At 38.9% G+C, this 12169-nt stretch overlaps 1 protein-coding gene across 1 annotated transcript in view; it reads left to right on the top strand.

The window, feature by feature from the left end:
- LOC136421630 (metallophosphoesterase domain-containing protein 1-like) overlaps positions 1-12169 on the top strand; it is a 55168-nt gene that overhangs the window by 34052 nt on the left and 8947 nt on the right. The window contains exons 3-4 of the mRNA XM_066409094.1: positions 5382-5598; positions 7574-7689. Of these exons, the coding sequence (XP_066265191.1) occupies positions 5382-5598; positions 7574-7689 (333 nt within the window). The remainder of the gene's footprint in view (positions 1-5381; positions 5599-7573; positions 7690-12169) is intronic.

Below are 12169 nucleotides of genomic sequence, written 5' to 3'. Positions count from 1 at the left end.
AGTCACTGGATAACCAGCAATAACCATCAAGTAACAGCAATAGCGCTCAAAAATCAGCTTTCATTTTAATATTGATTATAATTGTAAAACTTAATTACATGTCCACTACAGGCTTTTACTTTTTAGCTAAGATTTATAGACAGGGCATTCAGGGGGGGGGGGGGCAGACTACCCCAATGGGCTCTATTAATTAACAATTACTTGGTAGCTTTGCATGTCAATTAACTTTCGTACTGCCCCAATGTCTGGTATGAGAAAAAACTGGTGTGTTACGCCGAAGGGCGTTTATACCGGCTATATACTAGATACAGATAAAACAACAGTCGCAGTGTGCGTGTGTGTGTGTGTGTGTGTGTGTGTGTGTGTGTGTGTGTATGGAACACATTGTACAGGTTTATGTGATTGCCAGGGTGTCTCCTGCAAAAGGAGGGAGTCTACTTGCTTTGTATTCTTAGATTAGGGCGTCCAGAAGACTCCCTGACGCCTTGCTAGCTAATAACCTGGTCTACTACTAGTTCACTATGACTGTTATACCAACCAAGGTCAAGTTGAAGGAATTGCAATGTACTGTAAGAAAAAGTTTACAATCATTACATGTCAAACAGAATTTAATAATGCCTTACTCTGTTGCAGTATTATGAAAACGTTAGATAATATATTAATAGTTGTAAATCTATACTATGTGTGTTGACTTATGACTGTTATCATCAATGCTGAAGTTAAAATATGTAGGGTAGTAATGATTTTCACACACTGATTTCCCTAGACAGTCTGGCAATAAATTAGAAATTCCAGGATTCTGTTTTTGTCTTATGGGTATTTTGTCACTCTTCGAAGCTCTTTTCAATAGTTTTTTTTACTTCAGCATTAAAATTAATCTGTCAAGTTACATAAATCTGCCACATTGAAAAACAGTGGGTTTGAGAGCACTCTAGTGCAACACCCTCCAGGTATGCACAGTTTAGATATACAGGAGTACATAATACTGGGGGTGTTGGGTTGGAGATCTTTTTGGACGTATCTTTTCAGGGTTGTGGAATTTTGTACCCTTTTGGAATATCATGTTTAGTAGATGTTAAATATATGTGTCCAAAAAGCTCATGTCATCTCCATGCTGGACTTTCATATTCTTCCAAAAATTCTGAAAACTGAAAATGAATTGGTGTAAGCCTTTCATACTGTAAATAGTTACACCAGTTTGTTTCCTTGGTTTTCTAAATTTTCTAATTATTAAGTAAGAATCTTTTCTGCGTAAAGATTGTGTATTCAATTGCTAATGGTTCCAAAAGAAACTCAAATATTCGTGGACAAAAACAGCAAGGTCACTGGCTCTACCCTCGACAAAGTAGGCCCCCCCACATAAGCTCCATCTAACAGTAAAGGAAAGTTATTACGGTGTAACCCATTTCCAAGTCTTCAAATGGAAATTGCTCCTCGAAGCAATTTGGACTCATGGGCCATGTCCTTGCTGAGGGGAATGTGTGTATTGAGTGTATGCGAAATCACGTTATACTGTGTGTGATGTGATTTGGGTGTGATTTAGTCAAAAATTCACCAACTTTGCCACCACTCACGGTTTTGCAGTGCTTCCCAAGAGCTTAATGTTACAGCTTTTCATATCTGTAAAGCTCTTCTAGGACAAATCAATGCTATTTGTTGGATATTTGGAGTTTCTTTTAACACAACCAGGTAATCTCACCTGCTGACGTTTCGGTGTCTGTCAGACACCTTCTTCAGAGCTTTTGACTGGAGTACTGCTTCTCACCGCTATAAGAAACTCCAAATATCCTATGTTCTACCAACCTGATGAAATTATTTTCGGAATGCTATTTGTTGTTTTTGCATTCTTTTGTCTGTACACTATATTTATTAACCTTTAGTTTAGCACAATGAAGTAGCCATTTGGAGAAGGTTTTAGTTAAGAGCATTTTTTTCTTTTAATGTTAAGAGCTGCCCAGAAAATACTTATTTAGTGTTAACAAATAACATATTTTTATGTACTGTCATAAAATATGACTAACACGTATTGTTTATTGTTTATTTGAACGATTGTACATGTATTAGTCAATATTCAGTCATAGTTTCTTTGCAATTGATATTCTTTGGGCCAGTCTCTTTTTATTTTCATTTATTTTATTTCATTTCTGTTTTATATACAAAATTGTAATTGTACAATCAAGGATAGTCCTTATTCATTATCTCCATGAAAAAAGGCTTTTTCATGGAGATACTGTTTTGCTTGCGTTTGGTGTTTGTGTGTATGTATGTGTCACCGGACGCTTAAAGTCACCATAACTGTAGAACCTGTACATGGATTGTAATGATTTTTGGTATGTGGGTGGGTGTTAGTAGGAGGAAGGTCAAGGTCGATTTTGGGCTTCCTGGCATGTGTGACTGGAACTGCAATGGCGTATTTGTAAAAATCTTCAATGTAGAAGAACTGAAGAGTGGATCGACAGATCGTCATGTTCTTTGGTACACAGGTAGGTTAGACCAAGTTGTACACACTTAAGTGCAAACTATGCAAATGAGACCGAATTTGCATAAGTAAGGAGGTAAATCGTTTGCATGTGTGTCGTCGGATGCTTAAAGTCAGCATAACTGTAGAACGTGTAGATTGATTGTAATGATATTTGGTATGTGGATATGCGCTGGGAGGAGAATGGTCAAGGTCGATTTTGGGCCCCCTGGTTTGTGTCCCTGGAAGTACAATGGCCTATTTGTAAAAATGTTCTAAAGGGGAATAACTGAAGAGAGGAACAACAGATTTTCATGTTATTTGGTACGCAGGTAGGTTGGACAGAGATGTACACACTGAAGTGCAAATCTTGCAAAGTTTGTGTGTTTGCGCGTGTGTGCGCGTGTGTGTATGTTTGTGTCACCGTGTGTGTATGTATGTGTCACCGGATGCGTAAAATCAGCATGACTATAGAACGTGTAGATGGATTGTAATGATAATTGGTATGTGGGTAGGTGCTGGTAGGAGAAACGTCAAGGTCGATTTTGGGCCCCCTGGTATGTGTCATTGGAACTGCAATGGCGTATTTGTAAAAATATTCAAAGGAGAATAACTGAAGAAAGGAGCGACAGATTTTCATGATATTTGGTACGCAGGTGGGTTGGACAGAGATGTACAAACTGAAGTGGTAATTATGCAAATTCGGACTGAATTTGCATAAATAATGAGAAATATCTACTCTATTGTGGGCTTTGAGGTCGCACCATCTGTTGGTCTCTTATCTAGGTCAACTATTTCCCAGGTCCCAACAGCTGGTGGTCAAACCACAAATGGGAACACTACCAAACCTGTATGTGGATACCCTTTGGCACATAAAATAAAACAACCAGCGGCAAAAACAAACAACTAGGGCAAACTAGAGTTCCACAAACACATTATCTTCGCCAAATAATCAAGGCTTATTATGGAAAGTGATTTATATTTACGTGCCTATCACCCCCTGCAAATTTGATCATGCACCATACCATTTGGACGTTATGATTGGGCGAATGAGTCCAGTTAAGATAGGGTTAAAAATCATTTGGTGGAACAGGACTAGTATATGTGTAGAGTGTGCTGATATATGTTATAACTGGTCATGAAAAAATATGAGTATGTTGATATTATATGGGCCACAAAGGTTCGATATGGCAGTGTTGAAAGTTGAAAGTGATGATGAAATAGTACAGTCAATACATATGAATAGAATAAATCTGGCACGTTTTTAGGTGTTTCTAGTCAGGCTTTCTATTTTGTCCCTATTTCGTTATGTCGCCAACCGTGTTGAACAAAAATGCTTAAACTGAACGCGTCAAAAACCAGCAGGACCCACACCTCTGCTTGGAGAATAGTTTATTCATTTGACCTACATGTACGTTTATGCAAGGCTATCTGTTTACATGACCTGACACTGTCCCATGTCCCATTGAAAGGCAGTGGGTTAACAAACTTTCCTTACTAATTATGCAAATTAGCTCCTTATTTGCATAATTAGTCATTGATTATGTAAAGCACCATCCGAGCTCTCTACATACCAAACATCACGACGATCTGTCGACCAATTCTCAAGTTATTCATGTCCGAATGTCAAAACAAAAACACCCACTGCGGTTCTTAACAAGCCGCTAGGGGGCCAAAATTTACAGAACTAACTTTCTGTGGCATGAACTATCTACCACACAAAAATCATGACCATAGCACTTTCAGAAAATATGCCCCTAAATTTTGAAGCTCTGCTGCAGTACCTTTGGTACCCGCTAGAAGGCCCATTATCGAACTTGACCTTCCTTTCGGTAAATCCTACCCATCCACTAAATATCATAAGGATCCATCAACAGCTTCTTGAGTTATGTTGTCCACAAGAAAATTCACATCCACACAAAGCCCGCTGCAGTACCGACGAAAAGTGCCAGGAGAACCATTTTTGAACTTGACCTCCCTTTTTACAACATCTACACACCTGCAAAAAATCATGAAGATCCATCAACGTTTCCGTCACTTTTTTTGCCTACATACAAACACAAAAAAATGCTAAGTCCGCTGCAGTACTATTGAAAAACGCAAGGTAAACCATTTTCGAACTTGACCTTCCTTTACACAACCACTACACACCTACCAAAAATCATAAAGATTCATTGAAGTTTTCTTGAGTTATGCTCCTGACATACATTCAGACCCACCCAACAGATTTTTCAACCGAAAACATAATCCTCTCCGAGTACAAGTACTCGGCGAAGATAATAAAACACATCATATATAAAAGCAAATTTCATGGAGATTTTGGGTCTTCGGACTCTTGTTTTGTCTTGTTTTGCTTCAATCTATGAACCCTTTCATTCCGTTTATCTATACATTTGAACTTTTATGTCTTATGATTTATATTCGTATTTTTAATCTTGGAGGAGCATATTAATACTGTAACAGCTGAGTCATTAATGAATATTGGTAGCAGCTGGCATATCTGGATTTCATAAACCAAAATTCATAACTGAAATTAGTTCTGGTTCTAATAACCTCCCACACATTGCATGGTGGTAGCTTGTGTGCCATCTAATTCTTTATTACAAGTGATAAGAGTGTTATAAGTTTGGGTTATGGCTGACATGGGAGTTTCTGTACGTGATTATGATATCATTATTATTTATGAACTCAAGACAGACTTTATATCAATATGATCTCACAGAGGTTGCATCTGAGTTGAATTTTTGTAGGTATGATATATCAAATGAACATAATCCTAATTCCTTTCTTATTTATACACAACATATTGAATATTGTTGTTTTTCTCCGTCAGACTTAATGATATATCATGTCAAGTGTCAGCCTCCATTGACGAAGGCTAAAATCAGCCATGACAATGATATTCGTGTTCTTTTCCCTACAGGAACACTTCCCCACCCTCATAAGGTCGTCATCGCTGGCAACCATGACCTGACCTTTGACCCTAAACTGATGCAAGAGATTCGTGCGGGAAGGCGCCCGATGTTCTGGGCAGTCCGAGACGAAGAGGCGGAAACGGCGAAGTCGCTCCTCACAAACTGCATCTACCTTGAAGATTCGGAAACTAACGTGATGGGGATCAGGATTTGGGGGTCACCTTGGTAAGCTTAAGCCTGGAGTTCATCCTTTTCTAGGTCTAGTTCGCTCGTCTGATCACTTCTCTGCACAATACTGTAAGTGCAGAAATGTTCACGGTGGTTTTCCATGTATGTTCGCTGTTTTCGCGGCGATTGTTTCACCGCAAAGTTTAAACTACCGAATATTTTTGTCCAATACTGTAGCAGTATGTGACTATAGCGCTGCCGTAAACTTAAAACCATAGCAAACAGTCACTTCGTTTTCACCTTAGCGTGAAATTAAAACTACGCAAACTTAAATGCATTTACAGTAGTCTGTCCCATCCCCTTTGAAACATTTGGTCTTCACTATTTCAGGAATTGAATATTTTTCAGAGGCAGTGTGACAAGCATCAAACTTCCAAATGCTTGCTTGAACCTCGTTACCATGCCGTGTTACTCTGAGGCAATCAGAACTCTCGCCTATATTTTAGGTGAATATTGAAATGCTAATCAATGAGTGCCAGTAACAAGTGCATGGGAGACATGTAGGTACATTTAGCGTTGGACAAAGACGGATGTTGACGTGGGATTTTAATCATGTTCAAGGCCACTGTACGTAAGCCTAATTTCCCTTGCTTACCTCAAAGCCATTCCCACGCTGCTGTGGTAAAGTATATGCTGAAGCAGAACTGTTGAACAGATCCTGGAGTACCTTTCGATGCGTTTTACGAAATTCATCAGAATTTTACGGAATTCATACGATCCACTACTAAGAAACATACAAATTTTACGGAATTCATACAATCCACCACTAAGAAACATACGACTTCTAGGGAATTCATACAAGTTTTACTAATAGGAAGGATCGTATTGTATTCCATAAAACTCATATTCCATAAAATTTGTACGAATACTTACTATAGGCACCTCTGGTGAAGGGAATTTGTGGAAAAAGTTTTCCCATATCTGTTTGGATTATCTAGTTACATAACTCAAAAGATAACTCTTCTTTGTGCAATAAATCTCCTTTTTTACCCAGAGTTGTTTAGGTTCACAGCAAACATTGCTTAAAGCAAAAATGTATTACTGGGGTTATAGCTTGGGAAACAACTTCAGTAATTTTCTGTGTGTGGTACATTTTTAAGGGGAAACCTTTAGAGATGGTACATGTATTTTGACAGTTAAAAGGTGTTTTTCCCCAGTATTTTTCATGGAAAAGCCCTTGATAGCATCAGAGATGGGTGTCTGATAATATTGACCTTGAATTGGGTCGTCTGATAATGGGAGTATCAACATGTTATGGAACTCTTTCTAGCATACCTTCCATCCAAGCCTTTCTTCATTCGACAATTTAAACAAGGTTTTTCTTTTCAGCACTGAGGTTTCATTACTCAACGTCCACAGTTTCCTTTGCATTAAAATAGAATAAAAGCTATACAAAGTTGAAAGATATTTTAGGAGTCCATATTAGATGACACTGACAGTGTAAACTTGCTCTTGACTTTTACAGGCAGCTGGTATTTTTCATGGGAAAGCCGTCGCTAGCATCAGGGTTGGGTGTTTGATGATATTGACCTTGAATGCGGTCGTCTGTTAAATGGAAGTATCAACAAGTTATGGAATTCTTTCTAGCATACCTTCCATTCATGAATTTCTTCATTCAACAATTTAAACAAGGTTGTTTTTTTCAACAATCAGGTTTCATTGCTCAATTTTTACAGTTTTCTTTGCAGGAAAAAGAAAGCTACTCGATTAAAGTTGAATTTCGTTTTAGAAGTCCATGTTAAATGAATTTGTCAACTTTGATGAACCGGGACGAGGGGGGATACAAGCTTAGCCATGTTTGGGATTGTGTTCTTGCCGCAAAAGGGCCACCTACTCCGGTTACTTATAGCGGCGAGAAGCAGTACTCCAGTCAGAAGCTCTGAAGAAGGTCTAACAGACACCGAAACTTCAGCAGGTAGTCACTGGTTGTGTATAAAGAAAACTCTAATATTCTTTCTTGTGACTTTGACAGGCAGCCGTGGTTCTATGACTGGGCGTTCAACGAGGAGAGAGGAAAACCCATCCTTGAGAAGTGGAACCTCATCCCAGAGGGGGTCGACATTCTGGTGACGCACGGACCCCCACTGGGTACGCATCATTATGGATTTCTAGAGGAGAGAAAATACTCCTTTAATTTGCATCCAGAGGCTCATAATAACCTTATTTCAGCTTTGTTACTTTTTGCCTGTTAAGGTAGCTTTTTGGCTTATGGTAACCTTCTTCTTGGTGAGCCTTTTGATTTGTTAAGGGCTAATTTTGTAACCTTCTTCATGCTGAAGTAGCGATTTTGTCCCTTCCTTGCCGAGAGGAAGGGAATTTCTCATAATTTGATACAAGTTTCAATGAACCTGTAAATACTGTACATATGTACATAGCAGCTGACATGTCTCCTCTGTCATGACCAGTGGAAGAATAACTCTTCAGAGAGGTTAACTGGTTTGAGATTACTAACGTCACGTTTTTTCACATCCCATCCATCCCTTGTTATAAGTTAAAATAAAATCCTCCTACACCATAATGTATAGGGCAGTGCCCATCTCCGTTTCATAGCCCTGGGCCACACTGGGGTGCAAACACTGCAGCAGGGGGCTGGTCCACTGGCATCCATGGCCATCCCTTGTAGGAAACCATCAATTTTGTCCTTCACATTCATGAATATGTGAATGTCCTTATAAAAGGCAGAGTTACTACTAGTATCATTTATGTCATACCTGGGCCAGGATAACGTTCAACACCTGTCCAGTATTCTGGTCCCGTCTGTATTTTACCATATTGCTCGGGCTTCAAAGTTGTATTGCACTTCGGGCTTCGAAAATACGAATACCAGATTCCGATGTTATTGATATTTTAACAATCTTTTGTTTGAGGATTCTCTCAACTTCTGGCACACTTCGCATTGAAATGTGTGTTTTTTCGGATGCGTATGACATAGATAAAATACAACATCCCATGTATTCCATATCACCCTCAATCCCAGCCCTCCCATGGGTTGGATTAGCCGTCGGCAATCCTACCCGCGGTCGGGCTGGTACCTCGGGTGATTAGGAATACACTGTATTCCATATAAATCAGACAGAATACATACACCAAAAATAATTACTCAAGCAACTGGATAAAATCTAAAATTTAAAAAAAATGTAAAGAAATTTTTAAAAATCTAAAAACATTTTTTTTTTAAATTGTAGAAAATTAAAAAAATTTTTTTTTTACAATTTTAAAATTTTATCCAGTTGCTTGAGTAATTATTTTTGCCGTATCTTACTACTTGGATGTCTAACTTTGATCAACGGAATACATACATGATGTACAGTTTGCAACAGCAGGAGACTTGATCCATTACTTCTCTCAGCATCTTAACCTGGGTTGCACTCCTCCAACAAATTGCTTCCTAGATTTGTATGACGTCTTTTCCTTCAACCGATGACAAGTCTCTGCAGGACACAGACCGTATCTGTGCACAAGGTCACTAAGTGTTTACCGTCTGTCTCAGATTATGAAGAGCTGCATCTGGTTAAGTTGTGATATATAAAGTTGACTGTAAAGTTTGGGATGAATACTTATATGAGTTAAAGTACATGCATAGTTTCTGATATCTGGAAAATGAAATACAAAAAGTTAAACATGAAGCAAAATGTACAGAAATGGAATGAAATGAAAAATGTCATGCAAAAATGAGGAAGGAATATTATTAGGAGGTTTTTTTTGTTTAACCCTCAATCTCCCTACCCTACTAAGGTGACCTTTTGGGACAAAGCTGATCATGGCTAGGGAGTAAGGTAGCATGAAGAAGGTTAATGAACTACAGATAAAACTGCAATAACTCACATTGTAGATTATTTTCTGAAATTGAGCCAGTTGGAAATACATGTATATCATATCTCTCATCTTGATCTATATTCTTATTATTAACAATAATTATAAATTTACCTAAAAAGACAGAATTTGATTTTGAACAACTTAAGCAGCAAAGATCTTGTCTCAGACTTTTTTCACAAACAGTCTATAACTTGCCAGACATTGTGCTTGTCTCGCAAAACTTTTCGGCACCAGTGCCAGACATGGATATTTGCCCTATCTGGTCTCTACTATACCATGTCTGGCTAGAAAATTGTTGCAGACATACAGAGTCATGTAGTGTGCATAGATAAAGCTGAAATTTGCCTCAAAATCAATTACCCAGACTCCCAGTACAATGTGAAGTACTCCAAGTTACAAATTTGTATCAAGCACATTTAGTATTCAGTAGGGGAGTCAAAGCTTAAGGCTTATAGATTCAAGCAGGGTTACTCTCAAATCAATCGTAATGTTGCTTCCAAGATCATTAGACTGTAAGATTCTTCAGTAACATGTAATCGTCTTAAAGCCTTAAATTTAGATGTCAACTTTGACTTAAGTTAGCCTTGATGAATAGTTATCTTTGCCCAACAATTAAGCTTCGAATCTCCAAAGAAATGGTGATCAACCGACCTCTGAAGACATGTAATAAGGTTAAATATCACCTATCAGACTTCAATTAAGTCAAGTCGTAGTCAGTTGATGACTCTGGAAGATTTAATGGGCCCTTTATAATTACATGAGGTTTTGCCCAGTAACTTACTTCTCATAAATTGTGGGAAGTTCTGATTTGAAATTACTCTTTAGAACTCCATGAACTTTTTGGCAGAGTGAGAAAATCCATTTGTGCTGACAGTGAAAAACTCCACTTGTGCTGACGTTGAAAAAGTACTAAAAGCAAAACCGCATTTCCCGGTCAACAAAGTCAGTACTTTGACATCAATGCCTGATGGCCTAGTCTGCCCCTCAGAGTATAGTGGGTTGAACTCTGTCCATTCAAAATCGTTTCAAGTACTTCCAACAGAATAATACATGCCTAATGTCAACTTTCATAAGTCTGTCAGGCACCCCAACACCCTTAAAGAGAAAAAAAGTGAATCAAGGTGTGCACCCTTCAGATATCCAGGTGTTCTAGACTGTTCTGAGATTTTAGGCCTTGATCACACAATTATCTCCAGGCAGCAAGATCTTTTTTTATGTCATTACCTGTGCAGCAAAAATGTTTGATATGGGTGTTTCGGACTGAGTGAGAACTTGCGTTATCATTTTATCACATGGGCTTCCATAGAATATCTAGAATGCATTTCGAGCGCGCCGAGTGTGCTTCTGTCTAAAATTCAAATACCGGATTGGGTCGTCGGAATTGTGGCTGTTACATTTTTTTTTAGGACACCAACTTTTCTAAACTTTTGGCCAATTGTGTGTTTTCTCGGGTGAGTATGACATAACTGAAATACAACACAGTGTACCCCGTGTTGTATTCTATATGCTACTGTCAGGCGACCAACAGATGTTATAATGGACTGTACCACACTGCTTTCAAGATGGGGGTGTCGTTCTACAGTTCTGCAGTATCTGAAAATACAGTAAATCGCCAAGCATAATCAGGACCTTATTAACTACAGACATGCCAAATTTCAAACATGTCCATCAAAAGGATAGTATGTTATGTTATTAAGCCGGCGTCACAATTCATGCGAGCGTCGGCCGAATTTGTAGATCGCCCAAAGCTCGCCGAATCTCAAAATCGCCCGAGCGTCGGCCGTATTTTCCAATGAAAATCTCGGGCGACGTCCGTCGAGCACTAAAAACTAATAATCCCCCATGAGATGGTACCATCTCTTGGACATGGACGAAGTCAGAATCGCCTAACCTGGTAAAAGGCCAATATTTGGATCAACTTTGATTTCTAAAAATCGCCCCGAAGCCCGCGTAATCGACAGGACGTCGGCCGTACTTCGGCCGAAAATGCACATTTGAAGCTCGCCAACACGTCAGCCGAGCTGAACTTCTTATTTGTGACGGGGGCTTTAGGACTGGTACAAACACTCAAACACAGACAGAAACAATACCCCTGTTGGAGGTCACTGACCTGCTTCACAGAGCTTAAAGGACTATCCATTAAGACACTACACATGGAGCTGTGGATTGAAGGGACATGTTTCTGTTTTGATCATCACCGAAGGGAACTTTACCGACTTTTCATCGCACTTACGTCATTCCTCTGAGTCTTTATGTTTCAGAATCAATGTTTTCTAAATCTCTAAATCCCGTCTTATCATGTTTCCCCCCTCCAGAGTCCATAACACAAGGGTCTTAAGCTTCTAGTGGATTATTCTACCATTAAATGGATGCAGTTTTCCAATCTCTTATGCCCTTGATGCGTTGCTAGTGGCATAGCCAGATAACTTGTAATGAGCCTTGTACTAATGGAAGCTGTAATGTTTATGCGTCTGTTGTACAGTCCATGAGGTTTGGCCATATTTGTGGATTGACGGAATGTCGCTGTATTAAAAAATTGCCAGAGAATTGAACGTATTTTCATCTGAAAATTTACCCCATCACAATGAACCTGCGAACATTAACCAATCTCTAAAAATCGTGCAATGTTTGAGGGAACACCTGGTGTATTACTGGCGAAAGTGTCATCAAGAACTCGCAGACTCGTCAGCCAATCAATTTTACTGTCGTATGACGGTCATTAAAGCTTGCTTTGTATTCTGGCTAGAAAGGA

The sequence above is a fragment of the Branchiostoma lanceolatum genome, chromosome 16, assembly GCF_035083965.1.
Source record: "Branchiostoma lanceolatum isolate klBraLanc5 chromosome 16, klBraLanc5.hap2, whole genome shotgun sequence".
Classification (NCBI taxonomy): Eukaryota; Metazoa; Chordata; class Leptocardii; order Amphioxiformes; family Branchiostomatidae; genus Branchiostoma; species Branchiostoma lanceolatum.
The sequence above is the reverse complement of the archived record's forward strand: the minus strand, read 5'-3'. Positions and strand labels throughout refer to the sequence as shown.